General features: G+C 42.2%; 2 protein-coding genes and 2 pseudogenes across 4 annotated transcripts in view; 2 read left to right on the forward strand and 2 right to left on the reverse strand.

Moving 5' to 3' along the window:
- The window catches only part of LOC310722600 (uncharacterized protein), a 1,041,764-nt gene that overhangs the window by 665,381 nt on the left and 351,621 nt on the right, over window positions 1-24,762 (forward strand). The window lies entirely within an intron of this gene.
- LOC310722957 (tripartite motif-containing protein 16-like) overlaps window positions 1-24,762 on the reverse strand; it is a 112,426-nt pseudogene that overhangs the window by 29,088 nt on the left and 58,576 nt on the right. The gene's annotated exons all lie outside the window — the stretch shown is intronic.
- LOC310722937 (craniofacial development protein 2-like) lies at window positions 572-23,909 on the reverse strand (the record flags this gene model as incomplete). Its single annotated transcript, XM_083535760.1, has 3 exons — window positions 22,790-23,909; window positions 4,704-4,995; window positions 572-645 (listed from the first exon to the last, which is right to left on the reverse strand). The coding sequence occupies exons 1-3, from the start codon at window positions 23,849-23,851 to the stop codon at window positions 572-574; spliced, it is 1,428 nt and encodes a 475-aa protein (XP_083391886.1). The 5' UTR covers window positions 23,852-23,909.
- LOC310722596 (E3 ubiquitin/ISG15 ligase TRIM25-like) lies at window positions 15,078-16,955 on the forward strand (annotated as a pseudogene). Its single transcript, XR_014538317.1, has 4 exons — window positions 15,078-15,935; window positions 16,191-16,286; window positions 16,454-16,698; window positions 16,878-16,955. The product of XR_014538317.1 is annotated as an E3 ubiquitin/ISG15 ligase TRIM25-like (transcript).

Raw genomic sequence — 24,762 nt, forward strand, 5'->3', positions numbered from 1 at the left:
GTCCTTACTGGGGGCGTCATTCTGCTCCTGGTCTCCATGAGGGCCGTCTCTCCACCTCCGGCCGGCGCCGAGGACTTCGCCGTGCTCCTGGTCTCCAAGTTGGGCTGTGCTCTGTTCCGGGACCCGGCTGGGGTCGTTGTCCCGTTCCGGCTCTCCGCAGGGGTGGTCTCTTCGCCTCAGGCCCTTCCTGGCTGTTCCTGGTTCCGTGGCAGTTCCAGCCAGGTCCCCTTCGATCCTGGAAGATAGGAGGGGCCCTCCTCCGAGTGCCCTGGCCCGCCGGGAGTTGAGTGGGTTGGGGCGTCCGGTGTCGCCCCCTTGGGGGGGGGAGGGTGCCAGGAATCTACCTGCCATGCCCCCTTCAGTGGCTGTCATTGCCTCCTCGTGCTCCCAAGCTCTCAGCCCAAATCACGCACAGCTGGAGCTAGTTATTCACTCACTCCCGGCTCCAAAATAAACCGCTCATTCACCCACACTCCCCGTCCGTTATTGCACGTTCATGCCATCCACGTATGATCCTGTGTGTTTCGTGTTTGCATATGCTTCTCCACGCTACGTGCCGTTTGTTTTGGACTTACTCTCTTCGCCTCTCCCCAGGCGCGTTTGGGATCTCTTCCTTTTCCCCGGACTCCGTATCCTGGATTATCCCTGCGAACGCGGGTTTTTGTGTGGGCTCTGCCTTTGTGCTTATTAAAGTTTAGTTTGCTGTTACTCCGGCTTCCGCCTCCGTTTCCCGCATGACAGTATCATTGTAAAAATCAGATTTAAAAATGATAATTATGGTTTTGTCAAATATATAAATCTATTTTACACCTTAAAATGTCAATGTATGTGGTGGTATTTAAAAAAGGATCGAGACGAACTGTATTGTACTTCTGTCTTTTTTGCCGAATGTCCTTCCTGAGACGCCTTAAAACCTGCAGTAGAACTTGCTATTCATGGTCTGGTCACTTAATTAATGAACTGGAATTGAGTTGGGGATTTGGTCAGGATTAATGGTGTCCTCAATGTGGAGAAATACAGTCAGATAGCAAACATGCTGTATAGCCAATGTCATTAAGAAATTTCTTCAACGTAGAGAAGAACAAGGAGTCCTGGAAGTGATTTGGGTGGGTTTGGGCCCCACAGTGCCCTGATCTCAATGTCATAGAGTCCGTCTTGGATTAAATGAAGAGATAGAAGGATTTGACCTTCATAGAAGATCCATTAATGTTTGCAAGAACCTACCTGCCGAGTTCCTTCAATAACCTTGTGTAAGTGTATCTCGAAGAATTGATGCTGTTCTTTGTTCGTTTCTGGTTTTTTTTGATTCATTGAGAAAAATAAAGTAAATTTTTTTTAAAGCATTCTGACTTTACACTATTGTCTTACGTCTACCTAAAACTTTTGCACAACGACGCACATTTATTGTTTCTGTAAACATAAAAAAAATATCCGTCGTCGTCATCGGAATTCACAGACACCTGTAAATACAAGTCCTTTTGGTTAAAGAGCTAAATACCTAATGCATCGCTCTAGTCATGTCAATAGTCCCTCTTATCTGGTGTGCTTATCAATATTTCAAAATCTCTCCAAACTTTTAAAGCATAAAGGAAATACTTATAAAATAAGTTTCCCACAATCTCATTTATTCCCAGGTGAGATTTTACCTGATTGTACTTTAGCTGTAAAATAGGTGTTGGGTTTTTCTGGAAGATTGAGCAATATTGATGGTTTAACAATGGTTAAAAATGTTGAAGTTTTGAGCTCATATAAAAAAGTCGGTGTGTCACGATGTGGAGATAAAAAGATGAATGAGTTCATCAGTGCATGTAATGTAATTAACATTTTCACTGTGATTTGACGTAATAAATTCCAAACCACAAAACCATCCATACGTCAATTCATTTTGTAAATTGAAGAAAAGCCCAAATAATAATGAATTATAATTTACTGTGTTGGGATCCAGAGTCAGATCACAGAAATCTATACACATGAACAATAGGAACATTAGATATTAACCACAGGATACATTTATGTAAAGTGTGTGTGTGTGTGTGTGTGTGTGGTAGTGGAAATTCGTCTCTGCTGTTTAGTTCTGAGAGGAAAATCTGAACGTTCTCAGCTGTTTAGACATTTCAGCCCACTAGAGGGCAGAGTTTCTCAACTCCAAAACAAACCCATTCCCATCAGCAGTTTATCGTTAACGGTGCAGTGATTTGGTGCTCAGGAATGAAGACCACCACCTCGACTTCACTCTCTCACAGCTTTAAAACTTCCCTCAGATTATCAGGCACGGATCCTCTTACCATGTTGAGGGATGTTGATGAATTCCTTCTGGCAGATTTCCTCAAGATTTCTGTAAAATGTTAGGTTTATAAAGTGAAGTGTAGGTATACAGTACATATAATCACATTTCCTTCAGGAAATAAAGGTACACTACCTCCACATTTACAGGATGAATATAAAGCTTACAATTTCATTAGATGCTTTTTTTGGACACAGAATTTCCATATTTTTTTATTTTCTTGCATTTCCAAAAATTTCCATTCGTATTTTTAGAACTGTGATACAATTCTACAGTAACCCCTCGGATATTGAGGGATTACTGTAGAATCTTCATTCAGAATCATACCCTCAGGAAGGAGAAGTGGGGGGTTGGGTGACATCACGTCAATAAGGAGAACTGAATCCACATTAAAATGATGGATGAAAAAAAAAAAGGTCTAAACCCTCAGGAGCCCAATTCATAAAAAAGAGGAAAGAAGTAGGGGGAAATGTGCAAAAGACAAAGGTGTGTATGCAGCTCTATCACTCATCTCGTTATGAGGAGAGTGTAAGATATTGTATCTAATGAAATACGCTAATCACTCTACATCACTTAGTTACAATTTCTTGTTTTTATTATATTTCTTTTAGCTGCTTAACATTTTCATTTATAGTATGTAGTTTATCATAATGTGTGTAGCAACAAAACAATTACAGCCTCACTGGTCTACACTGCAAAAAGTCAGCTTTCAAAAACAAGAAAAAAGTAATAAAATGGGATAGATTTGACTTAAAATAAAAAAAAAATTATCTGCCAACAATACAGGGAAATTTTAACTTGGCAACATTTTTTAAACAAGTAAATATCTTGTTCTTCTTCTTTCGGCTGCTCCCATTAGGGGTCGCCACAGCGGATCATCCGTCTCCATACCACCCTGTCCTCTACATCTGCCTCTTTCACACCAACTACCTGCATGTCTTCCCTCACCACATCCATGAACCTCCTCCTTGGACTTCCTCTTTTCCTCCTACCTGGTGGCTCCATCCTCAGCATTCTTCTACCAATATAATTCATGTCCCTCCTTTGCACATGTCCAAACCATCTCAATCTTGCCTCCCTCACCTTGTCACCAAAAAATCCTACATGCGCTGTCACTCTAATAAACTAATTTCTAATCTTGTCCATCCTCGACACTCCCAACGAAAACATAAACATCTTCAGCTCTGCCACCTCCAGCTCCATCTCCTGTCTTTTACTCAATGCCACTGTCTCTAATCCATAGAACATCGCAGGTCTCACCACAGTCCTATAAACTTTCCCTTTCATTCTTGCAGATACCCTACTATCACAAATCACTCCTGTCACTCTTCTCCACCCACTCCACCCTGCCTGCACTCTTTTCTTTTCTTCTCTAACACACTCTCCATTACTTTGCACTGTTGACCCCAGGTACCTGAACTCCTCCACCTTTTCCAGCTTTTCTCCCTACAACCGCATCACTCCACTGCCCTCCCTCTCATTCAAACACATGTACTCTGTCTTACTCCTACTGACTCTCATTCCCCTTCTCTCAAACGCATATCTCCACCTCTCCAGGCTCTTCTCAACCTGCTCCCTACTCTACCACAAATGACAATATCATCCGCAAACATCATAGTCCAGGGAAACTCCTGTCTGACCTCGTCCGTCAACCTGTCCATCACCACTGCAAACAGGAAAGGGCTCAGGGCCGATCCTTGATGCAGTCCAACCTTCACCCTGAACCAGTCTGTCGTACCTACTGCACACTTCACTGCGGTCACACTGTCCTCATACATGTCCTGCAGCACCCTCACATACTTCTCTGACACACCTGACTTCCTCATACAATACCACAACTCCTCTCTTGGCACTCTGTCATACACTTTCTCTAAATCCACAAATCCACAATGCAATTCCTTCTGTCCTTCTCTATACTTCTCCATCAACATCCTCAAAGCAAATAAGGCATCTGTGGTGCTCTTCCTCGGCATGAAACCATACTGTTGCTCACAGATTGTCACCTCTTCTCTCAGCCTGGCTTCCACTACTCTTTCCCATAACTTCATTGTGTGACTGATCAACTTAATTCCCCCTGTAGTTACTGCAAGACTGCACATCTCCTTTATGCTTAAAGATCGGTACCAGCACACTTCTTCTCCATTCCTCAGGCATCTTCACACCTTCCAAAATCCTGTTAAACAACCTGGTCAAAAACTCCACTGCCATCTCTCCTAAACATCTCCACGCTTCTACCGGTATGTCATCTGATCCAACCGACTTTCCACTCTTTATATTCTTAATCGCTGCTCTCACTTCCTCCTTACTAATCCTATCTACATCCTGCTTCACCAACTCCACATCGTCCAACCTTCTCTCTCTCTCTCGTTTTCCTTATTCATCAGCTGCTTAAAATACTCCCTCCACCTTCTCAACACACTCTCCTCATATGCCTTTTCCTTTGCTTTCGCCACATCCCTCTTTACCTGCTGCCGCATCTCCTTGTACTCCTGCCTACTTTTCTCATCACTCTGTCTATCCCACTTCTGTTTTGCCAACCTCTTTCTCCTTATGCCCTCCTGCACTTCCTCATTCCACCACCACGTCTCCTTGTCTTGCTTTCTATTTCCAGATGTCACGCCAAGTACTTTTCTAGCTGCCTCCCTCATCACTCCTGCAGTAGTTGCCCAATCATCCAACACCTCTTCAACACCACCGAGCCTCTGTCTGACCTCTTCCCTGAACCTCACACTACACTCTTCCTCCTTAAGTTTCCACCATCTTATTCTTCTTTCAGTCCTCACTCTCCTCCTCTTCTTCTTCGCCTCCAAAACCATCCTACAGACCATCATCCGATGCTGTCTAGCTACACTGTCCCCTGCCAACACCTTACAGTCTCCAATCTCCTTCAGGTTGCATCTCCTGCATAGCACATAGTCCACCTGTGTGCACCTTCCTCCACTCTTATACGTCACCCTATGATCCTCCTTCTTCTAAAAATAAGTGTTCACCACTGCCATATTCCTCTCCTTAAAACCATACCTACCCATCACCTCCTCATCACCTTCGTTCCCTTCACCTACATGCCCATTAAAGTCTGCCCCAATCACCAATCGTTCTTTCCTAGGTACACCATCTACCACTTCATCTAATTCACCCCAGAATTTTTCCTTCTCCTCCATCTCACAGCAACTTTGTGGAGCATAGGCACTGATGACATTTATCATCATCCCTTCAACTTCCACCTTCACGATCATCACCCTATCAGAAACTCTCTTCACCTCCACTACACTCTTACTGTACTCTTCCTTAAGAATCACCCCTACACCATTTCTCTTTCCATCCACACCATGATAAAACAGTTTAAATCCACCTCCAATGTTCCTGGCCTTACTCCCTTTCCACTTGGTCTCCTGAACACACAGCATATCTACCTTTCTCCTCTCCATCATATCAGCTACCTCTCTCCCTTTAGCAGTCACAGTACCAATATTTAAAGTACCAATCCGAACCTCCACTCTCCTACACTGCTCCTTTCCCTGCCGTCTCTGTAGACATCTTCCTCCTCTCCTTCTCCTCCTTCGACCAACAGTAGCCCAATTTCCACCGGTACCCTGTCGGCTAACGATACCTGTGTTAACGTTGTTAACCCGGGCCTCGACCGATCCGGTATGATATTCTCATTTGTGATATTTGATTTGGCACATGTTTTTACGCTGGATGCCCTTCCTAACGCAACCCTCCCCATTTACCCAGGCTTGGGACCGGCACTAAGAGTGCACTGGCTTGTGCATCCATAATGGCTGGGTTTAAACAAGTAAATATACCAAGTCTCAAAGAACCCACAGATGTCTTAAAACTACTGCAGCCAGACTGAAAACAAGTACATTTTCTTAAAACAAACAAAATATTTAAGAATTATTTTCTCAATATATTGAAAAAAGTACTTAAATTTAGCAAATGCTGGCGTCATTGTCTTTAAATAAGTCTGTATATGTAGAAATTATATCTTAAAACCAGTAAAGCTAGATTAAAAACAAGCACATTTGTCTAAATAAGTAAGAAAGGTTTTAAGAATTCTTTTTTCAAATTGTAGTAAATTATGCCTAAATTATCATCAAATGGTTTACAACTATTTTGAAAGAAAGCTTTATACCCTGGATTTTTTAAAATAAAATCTGAATATTGTGCTTATAATAAGAGAGAAATACATAAATAAATACATTCCAATACATTTTTGTCACCTCTTTATTATGAACTCCATGAGCTGCATATGGGCAAAACAAAGAATGCAACAAAACAACACAAGGTCATTTCTGGCCGTGGTTTTTTCCATCACCTGTACGCTTTTATATCTTGCCTGGTTCTATTGGCTCGCAGTAGTTTCAGATGCCAGAAAATATATATGGCAAGATAACCAATAAAACAGCAAATGCTATTGCTATGTATTACAGGATATCAAATTGGCTAATACACAAAGTTCTGTTATGGGGACTAGAAATGAAAAACAATAGTGCCGTGCAGCCCAGGTCAGTAATAAACTTTTTCCATTCAACCATAGACTTTTTATATGATGTTATAGGATGAAGTCATGTCCTTGTCATTAATGGCATCCAAAAGGACTTCAGTCTGGAGCACAGAAAGCAGTGTGGCAATGCACTTAGAATATGTGAGGTGAAAGGCACAATAATGCCATGAGATTCATCATGCTAGCACAGATGTCTTTTGGGAAGATCACCACAGGCATGGTTCCAATGGCCAGTAAGCAATTGGTTTCTCACAAGTTAAATGTTTTACATTTGTCCATAGCAGTTTGTCTACCTGCTATGGCTTTTATGTACAACTCTATTTTTATACATAAACACTATCCACTATTGGAATGTCTGTACTTACCTGTCAGGTTCAAGAGCGGGTCTCGAACCCGGATCACTAAAGCGAGTGGCAGACACTCTAGCGGGGGCTTTGGAACCCAACTGCAGAGACACACATGAGTTATGCAATGGCATGATTCTTTAATGAAAGTAAAAAGTCCAAAAACAGCTCGAGAAATAAGAACCAAAAATATAACAGACAGAGTGGGTTTATCCATACGAAATAAAATAAAACAAAACAAATACATATTCAATTCAATTCAATTCAATTCATTTTTATTTGTATAGCGCTTTTAACAATGAACATTGTCTCAAAGCAGCTTTACACAGATAATGTGGTGATTAAACGAAATATGTTCTTTGTAAGTATGTTTGTCCCTGATGAGCAACTGTGGCAAGGAAAAACTCCCCAAAATGGCATAAGGAAGAAACCTTGAGAGGAACCAGAATCAAGAGGGAACCCATCCTCATCCGAGTTGCACCAAATGTCCATTTGAAGCAGATACACAATGTTGCGGGGTACAGTGATGATGATCAGAAGCGAACTGTATTCCTGAGTCAGTGTAGCAGACTGTTGACATTAACTACAGTCCAATCCATCCTCAAAGCACCCGTTCTACTCCGGAATTACATGGAACCACCCAAGGTGATGATGAGAGACCGTCCCAAGCTGCACAGAAGTGTGAAGATCCACGGAGGGGAGAGGGGCAGGAACAGTGGTCACTGGAGCCTCAGGAGCATGTTTAACTTCACAGAGAGAGAGAGAGAGAGAGAGAGAGAGAGAGAGAGAGAGAGAGAGAGAGAGAGAGAGAAGAGGGTGACGGGAAGAGAAGGATATGGATTATTAAGTGTCCCTATTGGTGTATGAAAGTTAATGTCACTGTGCAGTTTGGAATCTGGCAAGACTTGCTATGGCAGCATAACTAAAAGGGAGAACCAGAAGGTAACACAGACATGAGGGATCTCTGGAATAAAAGACGACCCACCACACCACCATCAACAAATCCGAGTGAACGTGTGAATGTGAAGGGACGACAGCATACAAATATACCAGTTCACCAAACACTCTATAACCATGCTCCCTCCAGATCTGAGCCTTTACCTAAGAAAAATCTACTGATAAAAGGCTTGACTAAATGAGACTGTGTCTGAGTCCCGAACACTGATTGGAAGGCTGTTCCATAACTGTGGGGCTTTATAAGAGAAAGATCTGCCCCCTGCTGTAGTCTTCATTATTTGAGGAACCAACAGATAGCCAGCACCTTTTGATCTAAGTAGGCGTGGAGGATCATACTGGTACAGAAGTTCACTCAGATACTGCGGTGCGAGACCGTTAAGTGCTTTATACGTCAGTAGTAGTATTTTATAATCAATGCGAGATTTAATTGGTAGCCAGTGTAGACTGATTAAAACAGGGGTGATGTGGTCATATTTCCTAGATCTAGTGAGGACTCTTGCTGCTGCATTCTGAACTAACTGAAGCTTATTTATGCACTTACTCGCACACCCAGACAGTAAACCGTTACAGTAGTCTAATCTAGATTTAACAAAAGCATGAACTATTTTTTCTGCTTCCTGTAACGACATCATATTTCTAATTTTAGCAATATTTCTAAGGTGAAAGAAGGCGATCCTGGTGATATTATTCACGTGAGACTCAAAAGAAAGACTAGGGTCAATAATCACACCAAGGTCTTTGACAGCCGTACACGCTAAAACAGAAACACCATCCAGAGATGCTACGTAATCAGAAAGTTTACTTCTAGCTGCATGTGGTCCTAGTTAAAGTACTTCCGTCTTATCTGAGTTGAGCAGAAGAAAGTTATTAAGCATCCACTGTCTAATGTCCTTTACACACTTCTCAACATTGTTAAGCTGATCTCTCTCATCTGGCTTTGCTGAAATATACAGCTGTGTGTCATCAGCATAGCAATGGAAGCGAATCCCATGTTTATGAATGATTTCACCAAGAGGCAGCATATATAAAGAGAAAAGCAGTAGGCCTAAGACAGATCCTTGAGGAACACCAAACTTTACCTCATAGAGTGTGGAGAACTCACCATTTACATCAACAAACTGATAGCGATCAGTCAAATAAGACCTGAGCCAAGAGAGAGAACTGTTCCCTTTATTCCAACAACGTTTTCAAGTCTAGCGAGTAGTATAGTGTGATCAATGGTGTCAAAAGCTGCACTAAGGTCTAGCAAAACAAGTAAGGAAACAAAACCCTGATCAGAGGCCAATAACAGGTCATATACCACCTTAACTAGCGCCATCTCTGTGCTATGATGAAGCCGAAATCCTGACTGATACATTTCAAAAATGTTATTCATAAGTAGGTGTGAGAATAACTGCTGTGCTACAACCTTTTCTAAAATTTTGGATATAAAGGGGAGATTTGATATTGGTCTGTAGTTGGACAACTGACATGGGTCAAGGTCAGGTTTCTTAATAAGGGGGTGGATAACTGCCAGTTTGAAGGATTTAGGTACATAACCAGTGCTAATGGAAGAGTTTATTATTTTTAAAACAGGTTCAATTACCTCTGGAGTTATCTGTTTAAAGAAACTTGTAGGCAAGGGGACATATAAGAGCTAACTAAACAGGACAAAGAAACTCAGGAGGTAATAAGGGACTTGAATAGACCGGAGGCTTGGGGAAAACTCGGGAGAACAGAAAAGCCAGGAGAATCGGGAAGACAGGAGACTATGGAAAACTAGAGAGAACAGAAAAGCCAGCAGACTTGGGGAGACTAGAGAAGTCTTGGTAGAACAGAGAAGACAGGAGAAGCTAGAAGACTCAGGAAGACAGGAGAAACCAGGAGGCTAGGGAAAAGTCGGGAGAACAGAAAAGCCAGGGGCCAAGAGATGACAGGAGACTTGGACAAACTCTGAAGAACAGAAAGGCTTGGAAAAACTCGGGAAATCAGGAGATGCTAGGAGACTCAGGAAGACAGGAGAAACCCAGGAGGCTAGGGAAAACTTGAGAAAACAGCAGACTAAGAAATCAAAAACAGAAATACACTCACCAAACAGAACAAAACAAACTCACACATATCCAGTTTCAAATGCAATTATCAAGACAGACAAATATCAAGAAAGAAGATACCACAACAAAAATAATGTCAAATACCATGACATCTGTACTGCAAAAGTAAAAGCAAATATATTGAACCAACAAAGACCAAGGCAAAAGGGGCAACTTAAATAGATAACAATAGCAAGGAGCATGTGGGAGACATTAAACAGTTAGGGGCTAGGGTGTAGGGGATAAGGGAGTAGGGGCCCAGTGATCTGATGGCCAAGGCAAAAACAATCACAAAAAATGTCCAGGCACTGATACTTACCATCCAACTCTTCAACCTCTGAGGTACTGCATCTAGAATGTGGTGATCTCTCCAAGATCAAAGTTGAGGAAGTGGACTCATCAGTTTCATCAGTAGACGCCTCCTGGATGCTCTGAATGCTGAGGCTTCGATGCATCTTCCTTGAAGATCTTAAAAAGCTGCTTCTTCACAGGTTTAAATGGAGAAAGGTCTGGACTGCAGGCAGGTCAGTTCAGCACTCTTTTACTACGAGGTCATGTTATTGTAATAGATGCAGGTATCATTGTCTTGCCTAAAAATACAAGGCCTTCCCTGAAAAACATTTTTAGGATGGAAGCATTTGTAGCTCTAAAACCTGTACATATACTATTCAGCATTTATGGAGCCTTTCCAAATGTGCAAGTTGCTCATTCCACAGGCACTAATGCAACCCCATATGATCAGAGATGCAGCTTTTTAAACTGCGCACTGATAACAAGCCAGATAGTCCTTCTCCTCTTTAATCCGGAGGATGTGGTGAGAATGACTTTCAAAAACATATTTAAATTTAAATTTGTCTTGAAAATATTTCCATTTTCTTTAGTACATTTTAAATGAGCTTTGGCCCAGAGAGGAGGGTGGCATTTCTGGATCATGTTCAGGCATGCTCTGCACATCTTTGCTTCTAAGAGACTTTGCTTCTTAGATACACTTTTAATACCAAATCATATTACTGAACTGTTATCAGTTAACATAATTCTTTGGAAACACTTACTCCAGTTTCATTTTTCCAGGCTTTTGTTGCACTGTTTCTATGTTTATTGGGAATACAATATTTGTTTATGAGATTTGCAAATCATTACAATCTATTTTTTATTTTTTATTTCACACAACGTCGTGAAATTGTTTGAAATTGGGGTTGTACTGATATTGCAAAAGTCTAGTACTGGTTTTTAACTAGTACCAATCTTTAAAAATAAGGGAGATGTGCAGACCTGTGGTAACTACAGGCGAATAAAGTTAATCAGCCACATCATGAAGTTATGGAGTAAAGAATAGACTACTGTAATCCTAAAAAGAATATACCTTACAAGAGGTACAAGTTTTCACTTGTGTGCAAGGAGAACATTAGCCGGAATGTTACTGAGCTAAAGTTAAGAGCGAAGTCATGTGAGTTCGAACAATTGCAAGAATCCCTTATCAGAGACAGAGTTGTCTGTGGGATCACGTCAGATGCAATGAGATAAAGACTCCAGAAAGAACAGAGCATGCTTCACGCAACTGTCCTGCATACGGCAAAGAGTGCAAGAACTGTGAAAAAATTAATCACTTTGCTTAAACGTGTAGATCGAAAATAGTGCACATGGTTGATGAAGATGACGTCACAGATCAGAGACCTAGTCTGTTCATGTGTATGGTTCTAATACAGCTACAGACGGATGAATGGACAGCTGAATTGAAAATAGCAAGCAAGAGTGTAAAATTTAAACTGGACACTGGAGCCCAAGCCAATGTAATTCCTTACAGCTTGGTTCAAAGACTTGGGAAAAATAATGCTCTTAGACTCACTAATTTAAAGCTGTTTACATATACAGGAGACAAAATTCCTGGGAAAGGAAAGTGTAATTTGGCAGTGAAATATAATGACAAAACATATTGTGGTAACAGCAGAGGCTAAAACAATCCAGGGACTTCATGCATGTGAGGAAATGAGGCTCATCAAGAGAGTGATGACATTGAACAAGGACATTTTCAAGGAATATGCAGGTGTTTTTGAGGCATGGGGTGCCTAGACGGAGAACACACAATACGAATAGATGAAATTGTGGTTCCAAAATACATCCACCTCAGAAAATTCCTGTCACACTGAGAGGAAAAACTCAAAACAGATTTAAACATAATGGAGAAAATAAATGTGATAAGAAGGATGGAAGAGCCCACACAGTATGCGAACCCTTTTGTAATTGTTGAAAAGTCTAACAGGAAACTGAGAATCTGTTTAGACCCCGTGATCTCAACACAGCAGTGACGAGGGAACTTTACCAGCTATCAACACTAGATAAAATAACTCACCAAAGCCAAATACTTCACAGTGCTGGATGCAAGCACAGGTTTTTGGCAATTTAAGCTAGATGATGGATTACCAGGGATGATGTCACCTGAAACACCCATACTCAGGTACTATGATGTGAGGTTACCAGTAACAGTCTCGGTTGTTGCATCAAAAAGCAGAGTAGGATCTGTCTTACTTCAAAAGGACCAGCCAGTAGCTTATGCTTCACGCACATTAAATGAAACTGAACAGCGCTACACACAAATTGAGAAAGAAATGTTGGCAGATGTGTTTGGAACGGAGCGCTTTCACCAATTTGTGTATGGACGAAAGGTTATGGTAGAGTCTGACCATAAACCACTGGAAGCAATTATAAAAAAGCCCCTAAGCAGTGCTCCAGCTTAAATACAGAGACTGTTCATGAGACTACTGAAGTATCAGGTTATAGTGCAGTACAAATGTCAGGGATCCACCTGCCACGCCCCCTTTGGTGGCTCTCTATGCCTCCGCTCTCTCTGGCGCTCCAGGCTTAAACACGCTCACTTGGGGCTCATCATCACTCCACCCCGCTCCTACATAAACCCCTTATTCACACTCACTTCCTGTTCGTTATTGTATTTGTTGGACTTTACGCGCGGGTGATGTTTTCATGTTTCGGTATTCACACAGGACGCTATTGATCTGTTCCATTTGGACTCCACAATCCCGTCCCGGCTGCGCTTCCCCTCCCCGCGCTTCTCGGGTTAGGTACGCTTCTCTCAAAGCGCACCTCGGACTCTCAACCGAAGGACTGCCGTGTACGTGTGTGTGTGTGTGCTCGTGTGTGTATGTCTCTCTCTCACGCATGTCATTAAAACCCAAGAGAGCTGTACTCCGGCTACTGCCTTTTGTTTCGCTCGCACCCTGACAACAAACCAGGTAAGGAACTGCTTGTTGCTGATGCGTAATCCAGAGCGTATTTACCAGAGACTAATTACTTGATAAAGAAAAAGGAGCCCAGGTGCACATGTTGATGTCAAACCTGCCGGTGTCAAATGCAAAATTACTGGAATTCCAAAAGGAAATTTAAAAGTATGTAACTCGAAAAACTTGCAGAGACAGTATTGAACAGATGGCCTGATAGGAGGAGCCAAGCTGCAAAATAAATACAAATGTATTGGAACATCAGAGAAGAAATTACAGTTGTGGATGGAATTGACTTTAAAGGAGAACGACTCATTGTTCCAGCAACCATGAGAGCAGAAATGCTAAAGAGAATTCTAGAAATGCTAAAAAAGTCACTTAGGGATAGAGAGCTGTAGGTGGAGAGCGAGAGATGTGCTCTTCTGGCCTGGGACATCTCAGAGTATAACGGAGATGGTAAACAACTGTGAAGTGTGCAGCACATACCAACAACGCAAACCAAAGAGCCATTACAACCACACAGTGTTCCTGAAAGACCGTGGAAGAAGATAGGTGTTGACTTATTCACTTTTGACCAGCAGGAGTACTTACTTTTAGTGGATTATTATTCCAAGTTCAGTGAAGTAGAGTGGCTGAAGTCAGACACAACAAGTGCTACAGTCATTACCTATTTGAAGTCCCAATTTGACAGACACGGAATCCCTAAAACATTAATTTTAGATAATGTGCCGCAGTTCATCTCTAAAGAATTTAAAGCTTTTACAAAAGAATGGGAGTTTAGTCACAAAACTTCAAGCCCACACCACGTACAATTAAATAGAATGGCTAAAAGAGCTGTACAGACTGTCAAGCTCATGCTCAAGAAAGCTAAATCTAAAAGGAAAGATTGATATCTCTCTTTTCTGAAATTGGGACGCACCCCCATAGAGGATATAGGAGCATCACCAGCTCAACTACAGATGGGCTGACGAGTGAGAACAAGACTCTCAGTTGTTGAAAGTGCTGTACCTCAAACAGTGACCACTGCAGTACAGCAATTGCTAGAGAAGAGGCAAAGGAAGCAGAAAGAAAACTTTGCACTTCCAAAACTCAACATTGGCGATAACATCAGGTTATGGCAGGATGAAACTTGGAATCCAGCCCATGTAACAGCACTCGCTGAGCAGCTGAGATTCTATGTTGTCCAGATGCCAGATGGACAGGTGTATAGAAGGAACAGAAAGTTTCTAATGCAATCCAGAAAAAACAGAGTCACAAGACATCCGAAGACATAGACAAAAACTATTACCCTGCAGAGTGTAAATAACGACACACAGGAAGAAGATGAACTGAGCCCTCAAAACCAAAAAGCTGAAAGAGATCTAAAGTCTCCACGTTTCCCTGTTAAAACTGCAAGTGGTGGAGTTGTCACAAAGCCACAGAGGCTGTTTGAGGAGTAGCTATATAGAATATTCATGGCATATGTTTGTAGTGGTTCATGTTAATGTCACTAAAAAGGAAATGTTGAAATGAATGAAGACAATAAATAGTAAGTGGCCATTAAAATCTGCTCTCATCTCATGCAGGTATGAGATTTTGTTTAGAGTGACTGTACAAAGTGCTGTCATAGTTCCTTTGTTACGGTTTGTGTTAAAATAAGCCAAATGGTGCAAATACACACACACACACACACACACACACACACACACACACACACACACACACACACACACACACACACACACAGCAGGAGATCCCTGGTTGTTTAGATGAATGAAGTTTGTGAGACAGTTTGCAGGGTTTATTTTGCTTTAGAAGCAACTCTGTTCATGAAATGGTTAATGTTTATGAACTCTGTCATTGAGCTCCTCCTCTTTTCTCTCTTTTACATGCACAACACCAGGAAGTGACTTTCAGTTAGGAGAAAACAAAACTCCAGGCTTTCTCTTTCTGTCTATTTTTTTCTCAGTGTGTAAAGTGCAGAAAATGGCAGAGGCCTGTATTTCAGTAGATCAGCTTTCAGTGGATCAGTTCAGCTGTCCAGTGTGTCTGGATCTCCTGAAGGTTCCAGTGACTATTCCGTGTGGTCACAATTTCTGTAAGGTGTGTATTAGTGACTGCTGGGATCAGGAGGATCAGAAGGGGTCTACAGCTGCCCTCAGTGCAGACACACGTTTACTTCAAGGCCTGTTCTACACAGAAACAACATGCTGGCTGAAGTGGTGGAGAAACTGAAGAAGACTGAAGTCCGAGCTGCTTCTCCTGCTCACTGTTACGCTGGACCTGGAGATGTGGAATGTGATTTCTGTAGCAGGAGGAAACACAAAGCCGTCAAGTCCTGTCTGATGTGTCTGGCCTCCTTTCGTGAAATTTATCTGAAACCTCATTATAAAGTTAATCGAAACCTCTGGAAATCTACAAGAGAAGATCTGCTCTGAGCATGATGAAGTGTTTAAGATCTACTGTCGTACCGACCAAAGCTTCATCTGTTACTTGTGTACGATGCATGAACACAGAGGACATGACACAGTTGCAGCTGCAGCAGAACGATCTGAAAAACAGGTGTGTGTGTGTGTGTGTGTGTGTGTGTGTGTGTGTGTGTGTGTGTGTAAGAAAGAGAGAGAGAGAGCATTGGAATGTGCTTGAGGTCTGGAGTTTGTAGCCATGTTTGAAGGCCACTAGGTCGTGTGTATCAGTATAACTGGACTTGATTTGACAGTTAGAACAACATTAGCCGTGTGTGTGTGAGAGCTCATGTATAAACCCGGGGGAGATGCAGGAGAAAAATAATATCTAAACAACTGTAACTGTTTACAGACTGAGCTGAAGAAGAAGCAGATGAAATTCCAGCAGAGAATCCAGGAGAAGCAGAAGAAGGTGCAGGAGCTGAAACAGGCTGTGAACATTATAAAGGTGAGCAGTGAGCAGAGACGGAGCTGCTCCTAGAAAAACACACAACATGGACATCGAGTCATTTAGAGTCCCAGTAAGAGTGTGTGTGTGTGTGTGTGTGTGTGTGTGTGTGTGTGTGTGTGTGTGTGTGTGTGTGTGTGTGTGTGTCCGTGTCCGTGTCCTAACAGCTCAGTGCACAGACAGCAGTAGATGACAGTGAGAAGATCTTTACTGAGATGATCAGCTCCATGGAGAAAAAGCGCTCGGAGGTGACGGAGCTGATCAAAGATTAGGAGAAGGCTGAACTGAGTCGAGCTGAACGACTCCTGGAGCAACTGGAGCAGGAGATTTCTGATCTTCAGAGGAGAATCACTGAGCTGGAGCAGCTTTCACACACACACATGATCACATCCATTTTCTCCAGGAAATAAAGGTACATTACATCCACATTTCCAGGAGGAATATGAAGGTTACAGGTTCATTGGATGTTTCTTAGACTTCAAGAATCCCCATAATTTTAGGTTCTAGAAAGAATCTGTTATAAGATTCTATATAAAACTTTACAATTATTGCATTCCTTCACTTCATTTTATTTCTAATTGCTGTATGCAGGTTTTAGCCTCCAGACATCAGAGTCCCAAAACCGACAGACCAAATGTTCCAGCTGATGTGTGTGAAGATTCACTCAGCATTAATGTCAATATCTCATTTGATGCATTGAGGAAATCTCTCTCTGACCTGAAAAAGAGACTTGAGGAATTCTGCCAGGAGGAATTGATCAAAATCCGTGAACATGGTAAGAGGATCCGTTCCTGATTAAGTGCATCATGTGATCTACACACATTTCTGATCCACACACAAGCAATGATTTACCCAAATGCCTTTTTTATGTACAATCAATTCATTTGATTTCTTTATTTACAGCTGAGAACATTCAGATTTTACTCTCAGAACCAACAAGCAGGGAAGAGTTTCTGAAATGTATGTGTACAACACACACACACACACACACACACACGGATCATCCGTCTCCATACCACCCTGTCCTCTATATCTGCCTCTTTTACACCAACTACCTGCATGTCTTCCCTCACCACATCCATGAACCTCCTCCTTGGCCTTCCTCTTTTCCTCCTACCTGGTGGCTCCATCTTCAGCATTTTTCTACCAATATAATTCATGTCCCTTCTCTGCACATGTCCAAACCATCTCAATCTCGCCTCCCTCACCTTGTCACCAAAACATCCTACATGTGCTGTCCCTCTAATAAACTCATTTCTAATCTTGTCCATCCTCGTCACTCCCAACGAAAACCTCAACATCTTCAGCTCTGCTACCTCCAGCTCCACCTCCTGTTTTTTACTCAATGCCACTGTCTCTAATCCATACAACATCGCAGGTCTCACCACAGTCCTATAAACTTTCCCTTTCATTCTTGCAGATACTCTTCTATCACAAATCACTCCTGTCACTCTTCTCCACCCACTCCACCCTGCCTGCACTCTTTTCTTTACTTCCCTAACACACTCTCCATTACTTTGCACTGTTGACCCCAGGTACCTGAACTCCTCCACCTTCTCCACCTCTTCTCCCTGCAACCGCATCACTCCACTGCCCTCCCTCTCATTCACACACATGTACTCTGTCTTACTCCTACTGACTTTCATTCCCCTTCTCTCCAGCGCATATCTCCACCTCTCCAGGCTCTTCTCAACCTGCTCTCTACTCTCACCACAAATCACAATATCATCTGCAAACATCATAGTCCAGGGAGACTCCTGTCTGACCTTGTCCGTCAACCTGTCCATCACCACTGCAAACAGGAAAGGGCTCAGGGCCGATCCTTGATGCAGTCCAACCTTCACCCTGAACCAGTCTGTCGTACCTACTGCACACTTTACTGCCGTCACACTGTCCTCATACATGTCCTGCACCACCCTCACATACTTCTCTGACACACCTGACTTCCTCATACAATACCACAACTCCTCTCTCGGCACCCTGTCGTACGCTTTCTCTAAATCCACAAATACACAATGCAGCTCCTTCTGTCCTTCTCTATACTTCTCCATCAACATCCTCAAAGCAAATAAGGCATCTGTGGTGCTCTTCCTCGGCATGAAACCATACTGTTGCTCACAGATGGTCACCTCTTCTCTCAGCCTGGCTTCCACTACTCTTTCCCATAACTTCATGGTGTGACTGATCAACTTAATTCCCCTGTAGTTACTGCAGGTCTGCACATCTCCCTTATGCTTAAAGATCGGTACCAGCACACTCCTTCTCCATTCCTCAGGCATCCTCCCCCCTTCCAGAATCCTGTTAAACAATCTGGTTAAAAACTCCACTGCCATCTCTCCTAAACATCTCCACGCTTCTACCGGTATGTCATCTGGTCCAACCGACTTTCCATTCTTCATCCTCTTAATCGCTGCTCTCACTTCCTCCTTACTAATCCTATCTACATCCTGCTTCACCAACTCCACATCCTCCAACCTTCTCTCTCTCTGATTTTCCTCATTCATCAGCTGCTCAAAATACTCCCAAAAGAATCTTTCTTTCTCCTCCATCTCACAGCCAACTTGTGGAGCATAGGCACTGATGACATTTATCATCATCCCTTCAACTTCCACCTTCACGATCATCACCCTATCAGAAACTCTCTTCACCTCCACTACACTCTTACTGTACGCTTCCTTCAGAATCACCCCTACACCATTTCTCTTCCCATCCACACCATGATAAAACAGTTTAAACCCACCTCCAATGTTCCTGGCCTTACTTCCTTTCCACTTGGTCTCCTGAACACACAACACATCTACCTTTCTCCTCTCCATCATATCAGCTATCTCTCTCCCTTTACCCGTCATAGTACTAACATTTAAAGTACCAACCCGAACCTCTACTCTCCTACACTGCTCCTTTTCCTGCCGTCTCTGTAGACGCCTTCCTCCTCTCCTTCTCCTCCTTCGGCCAACAGTAGCCCAATTTCCACCGGTACCCTGTCGGCTAACGATACCTGTGGCGGTCGTTGTTAACCCGGGCCTCGACCGATCCGGTATGAAATTCTCATTTGTGATCCGCATATTTGATTTGGCACATGTTTTACGCTGGATGCCCTTCCTAACGCAACCCTCCCCATTTACCCGGGCTTGGGACCGGCACTAAGAGTACACTGGCTTGTGCCCCCCTAATGGCTGGGTTATAATTATGCTTTGGTAAAATATATAAATCTATTTTACACCTTAAAATGTCTATGTACGTGGTGGTATTTAAAAAAGATCAAGACGAACTGTATTGTAGTTCTGTCTTTTTTGCCGAATGTCCTCCCTGAGATGCCTTAAAACCTGCAGTAGAACTCGCTATTCATGGTCTGGCCACTGGGGGAAGAATTCTTGCTGCACAACGCTGCGAATGTTGAAAAAGATGATGAGCATCCACTTGGTTGAGCTGCAGATCTGCCTCATCTTTTTTTGGTCATGGAGATGACGGGCTCTTCCACTGTCAAGACTGTTGCTTCGTCTCAGGGTCGTATTCATACACCAAATTTTCATCCCAGGGATGATCCTTGACATGATTGTAGAGCCTAAATGATAGAAAATCTCTTAGTGCTGCTAGATCACAATATTTCTCCACCATCATAGAAAATAGCAAGCATAGTCCTAGATTTTTTTTTAAACATGGTAGCAAAATTAACTGTAAATAAAAGCACTGCACTCACATGCACAGCATCAATAGGTAGTTTACCATCAATAGGTAATTTTTTAATAATAAAATTGAATAAAATTTAAAACGTCAGGCCAGAAATCCAAACAATTAATATAAATCCAAATTCTTTTATAAAAAACCCTGTAGACAGCAGTGTAATTATAACAGACATTTAATTACAAAGTTTTACTCCTATTCATGAGAATGACTTAATTTCCTTTATTTCCTCATCACAATCATCAACCTGCATTCTCCATCCCCTCCCTACAAGTTTCCTCAAAAAGATCATTCCATAGGTAATTGAACCTGTTTTAAAAATAATAAACTCTTCCATTAGCACTGGTTATGTACATAAATCCTTCGGTTTATAATATAATGATTATATAATTTTATATATAAAAGATAGGAAAATATAACATCAAATAAAAATAGTAAAATAAGCAAGCAGCATGCAGGCAACATGCCTTAACTAATCTCAAACAGCATATGCACATATATTCAAAACACAAGTAGAAACTTACGTGGAAAAATCATATCAAAATATAGAAAATGAGAAGAGTAATAGGTTAATAGGCACAACACACATGCAAGAATTTGTATAAGAGGTACAAAGCACACAGGAAGTAAGATGTTTCTATGCGAGCATGAGCTTAAGATACAGGCAGGATGAGAGCAAGACAGGAAATGTTATTTAAAGAAGTATTATGGCATAAGAAATATATTTTAAGAAGATTTTAAGAAAAAACATAAGTAAAAGACGAGAGCTATGTGGTGAAAAGTGCTGGTGTGTTAAAACTAAAGCCCATGTTTGTAAAACTAGTAAAAAAACTAACACATTTCTATACGAAGTCTACACTAAACAACACACGATGATTTGCAGACACCCAGACAAGATATTAAGAAAAGGTGTGAATATTGCGGTGGATGATCTGTTGCATTGTTGTGTACAAAGTGCACAGTCAGGGGATGTTTTTAAGACAAGGTCACTATCAAGAGATGTTTTTTGTAAATTAGAATCGTATGGTGGTGAACGAGGCCTCCTGGAAATGGTTAAAAACACGTAAACAAAAGGTGGGATATGCAAAGCCCCGTAAAATGATTGGTGTATGTAAATTGTGAGGGAGGAGATATAAGACAAAATATGTAAATGTCACTAGGTGTGAGATATAAAAAGTAAGGATTGTTTATATCAAATTCACACTCGCATGTGAAAGCTGACAGGTGCCATTGCTGTCAGGATGGTTCTCTCCTGAGAGCTCCATGGGACGGGCCTGAGGTGACTGCAATAAATCTGATTTGCTCCTTCTCATTCGTGAATGAAAGATGTCTTCATTTAGTTTGTTTATGTATTATTTATAATAAGTTTTGAAACTTATTGGTAATTACTTAGTGAATAGCTAAAAGTCTTCTTCTTCTTCTTCTGTCGGCTGCTCCCATTAGGGGTCGCCACAGCGGATCATCCGTCTCCATACCACCCTGTCCTCTACATCTGCCTCTTTCACACCAACTACCTGCATGTCTTCCCTCACCACATCCATGAACCTGCTCCTTGGCCTTCCTCTTTTCCTCCTACCTGGTGGCTCCATCCTCAGCATTCTTCTACCAATATAATTCATGTCCCTCCTTTGCACATGTCCAAACCATCTCAATCTTGCCTCCCTCACCTTGTCACCAAAACATCCTTGATGCAGTCCAACCTTCACCCCGAACCAGTCTGTCGTTCCTACTGCACACTTCACTGCCGTCACACTGTCCTCATACATGTCCTGCACCACCCTCACATACTTCTCTGACACACCTGACTTCCTCATACAGTACCACAGCTCCTCTCTTGTCACTCTGTCGTACGCTTTCTCTAAATCCACAAACACACAATGCAATTCCTTCTGACCTTCTCTATACTTCTCCATCGAAATCCTCAAAGCAAATAAAGCATCTGTGGTGCTCTTCCTCGGCATGAAACCATACTGTTGCTCACAGATGGTCACCTCTTCTCTCAGCCTGGCTTCCACTACTCTTTCCCATAACTTCATGGTGTGACTGATCAACTTAATTCCCCTGTAATTACTGCAGGTCTGCATATCTCCCTTATACTTAAAGATCGGTACCAGCACACTCCTTCTCCATTCCTCAGGCATCCTCTCACCTTCCAGAATCCTGTTAAACAATTTGGTTAAAAACTCCACTGCCATCTCCACTTCATGCTTCTACCGGTATGTCATCTGGTCCAACCGACTTTCCACTCTTCATCCTCTTAATCGCTGCTCTCACTTCCTCCTTACTAATCCTATCTACATCCTGCTTCACCAACCCCACATCATCCAACCTTCTCTCTCTCTGATTTTCCTCATTTATCAGCTGCTCAAAATACTCCCTCCACCTTCTCAACACACTCTCCTCACTAGTCAACACATTTCCCTCTCCATCCTTTACTGCTCTAATTTGCAGCACATCCTTCCCAGCTTGGTCCCTCTGCCTGGCCAATCGGTATAAATCCTTTTCTCCTTCCTTAGTGTCCAACCCCTCATACAGCTCCTCATATGCCTTTTCCTTGGCTTTCGCCACATCCCTCTTTTCCTGCTGCCGCAACTCCTTGTACTCCTGCCTTCTTTTCTCATCACTCTGTCTATCCCACTTCTGTTTTGCCAACCTCTTTCTCCTTATGCCCTCCTGCACTTCCCCATTCCACCACCACGTCTCCTTGTCTTGCTTTCTATTTCCAGATGTCACACTCTTCTACCTGCCTCCCTCATCACTCCTGCAGTAGTTGCCCAATCATCCAACACCTCTTCAACACCACCGAGCCTCTGTCGGACCTCTTCCCTGAACCTCACACTACACTCTTCCTCCTTCAGTTTCCACCATCTTATTCTTCTTTCAGTCCTCACTCTCCTCCTCTTCTTCTTCGCCTCCAAAACCATCCTACAGACCACCATCCGATGCTGTCTAGCTACACTGTCCCCTGCCAACACCTTACAGTCTCCAATCTTCTTCAGGTTGCATATCCTGCATAGCACATAGTCCACCTGTGTGCACCTTCCCCCACTCTTATACGTCACCCTATGATCCTCCTTCTTCTTAAAATACGTATTCACCACTGCCATTTCCATACTTTTAGCAAAATCTACCACCATCTGCCCTTCCACATTTCTCTCCTTAAAACCATACCTACCCATCACCTCCTCATCCCCTCTGTTCCCTTCACCTACATGACCATTAAAGTCTGCCCCAATCACCAATCGTTCTTTCCTAGGTACACCATCTACCACTTCATCTAATTCACTCCAGAATTTTTCCTTCTCCTCCATCTCACAGCCAACTTGTGGAGCATAGGCACTAATGACATTTATCATCATCCCTTCAACTTCCACCTTCATGATCATCACCCTATCAGAAACTCTCTTCACCTCCACTACACTCTTACTGTACTCTTCCTTCAGAATCACCCCTACACCATTTCTCTTTCCATCCACACCATGATAAAACAGTTTAAACCCACCTCCAATGTTCCTGGCCTTACTCCCTTTCCACTTGGTCTCCTGAACACACAACATATCTACCTTTCTCCTCTCCATCATATCAGCTACCTCTCTCCCTTTACCCGTCATAGTGCCAACATTTAAAGTACCAACCCGAACCTCCACTCTCCTACACTGCTCATTTCCCTGCCATCTCTGTAGACATGTTCCTCCTCTCCTCCTCCTCCCTCGGCCAACAGTAGCCCAATTTCCACCAGTACCCTGTCGGCTAACGATACCTGTGGCGGTCGTTGTTAACCCAGGCCTCGACCAATCCGGTATGAAATTCTCATTTGTGATCCGCATATTTGATTTGCCACGTTTTACGCTGGGTGCCCTTCCTAACGCAACCCTCCCCATTTACCCGGGCTTGGGACCGGCACTAAGAGTGCACTGGCTTGTGCATCCATAATGGCTGGGTTAGTCAATAGCTAAAAGTATTTTGAGTATTGAGCCACTTAATTGTTATGTCTACTCGGACATGGGGTCTGACATGGTCTTTATTACTGAGCACCAAATCACTGCACAGTTAACAATGAACTGGTGATGGGAAAGGGTTTGTTTTAGAGCTGAGAAACTCTGCCCTCTAGTGGACTCAAATGTCTGATTAGTTTTGGGTTTAAAATCAAACCATTTTATTTCCGTCTCCACAGCTGAGAACGTTCAGATTTTTCTCTCAGAACCAAAGGGCAAGTTTCAACTAACACACACACACACACACACTTCACATAAATATATCCTGTGATTAATATCTAATGTTCCTATTGTTCATGTGTATAGATTTCTGTGATTTGACTCTGGATCCCAACACAGTAAATTATAATTCATTATTATTTGGGCTTTTCTTCAATTTACAAAATGAATTGACGTATGGATGGTTTTGTGGTTTGGAATTCACTACGTCACCTCACAGTGAAAATGTTCATTACATTACATGCACTGATGAACTCATTCATCTTTTTATCTCCACATCGTGACACACCGACTTTTTTATATGAGCTCAAAACTTCAACATTTTTAACCATTGTTAAACCATCAATATTGCTCAATCTTCCAGAAAAAAAAAACCAACACTTATTTTACAGCTAAAGTACAATCAGGTAAAATCTCACCTGGGAATAAATGAGATTGTGGGAAACTTATTTTATAAGTATTTCCTTTATGCTTTAAAAGTTTGGAGAGATTTTGAAATATTGATAAGCACATCAGATAAGAGGGACTATTGACAGAATAAAGTCAGAATGCTTTTAAAAAAATTGTTAATAGTTTAT

The sequence above is a fragment of the Silurus aristotelis genome, assembly GCF_946808225.1.
Source record: "Silurus aristotelis genome assembly, chromosome: 29".
NCBI lineage: Eukaryota > Metazoa > Chordata > Actinopteri > Siluriformes > Siluridae > Silurus > Silurus aristotelis.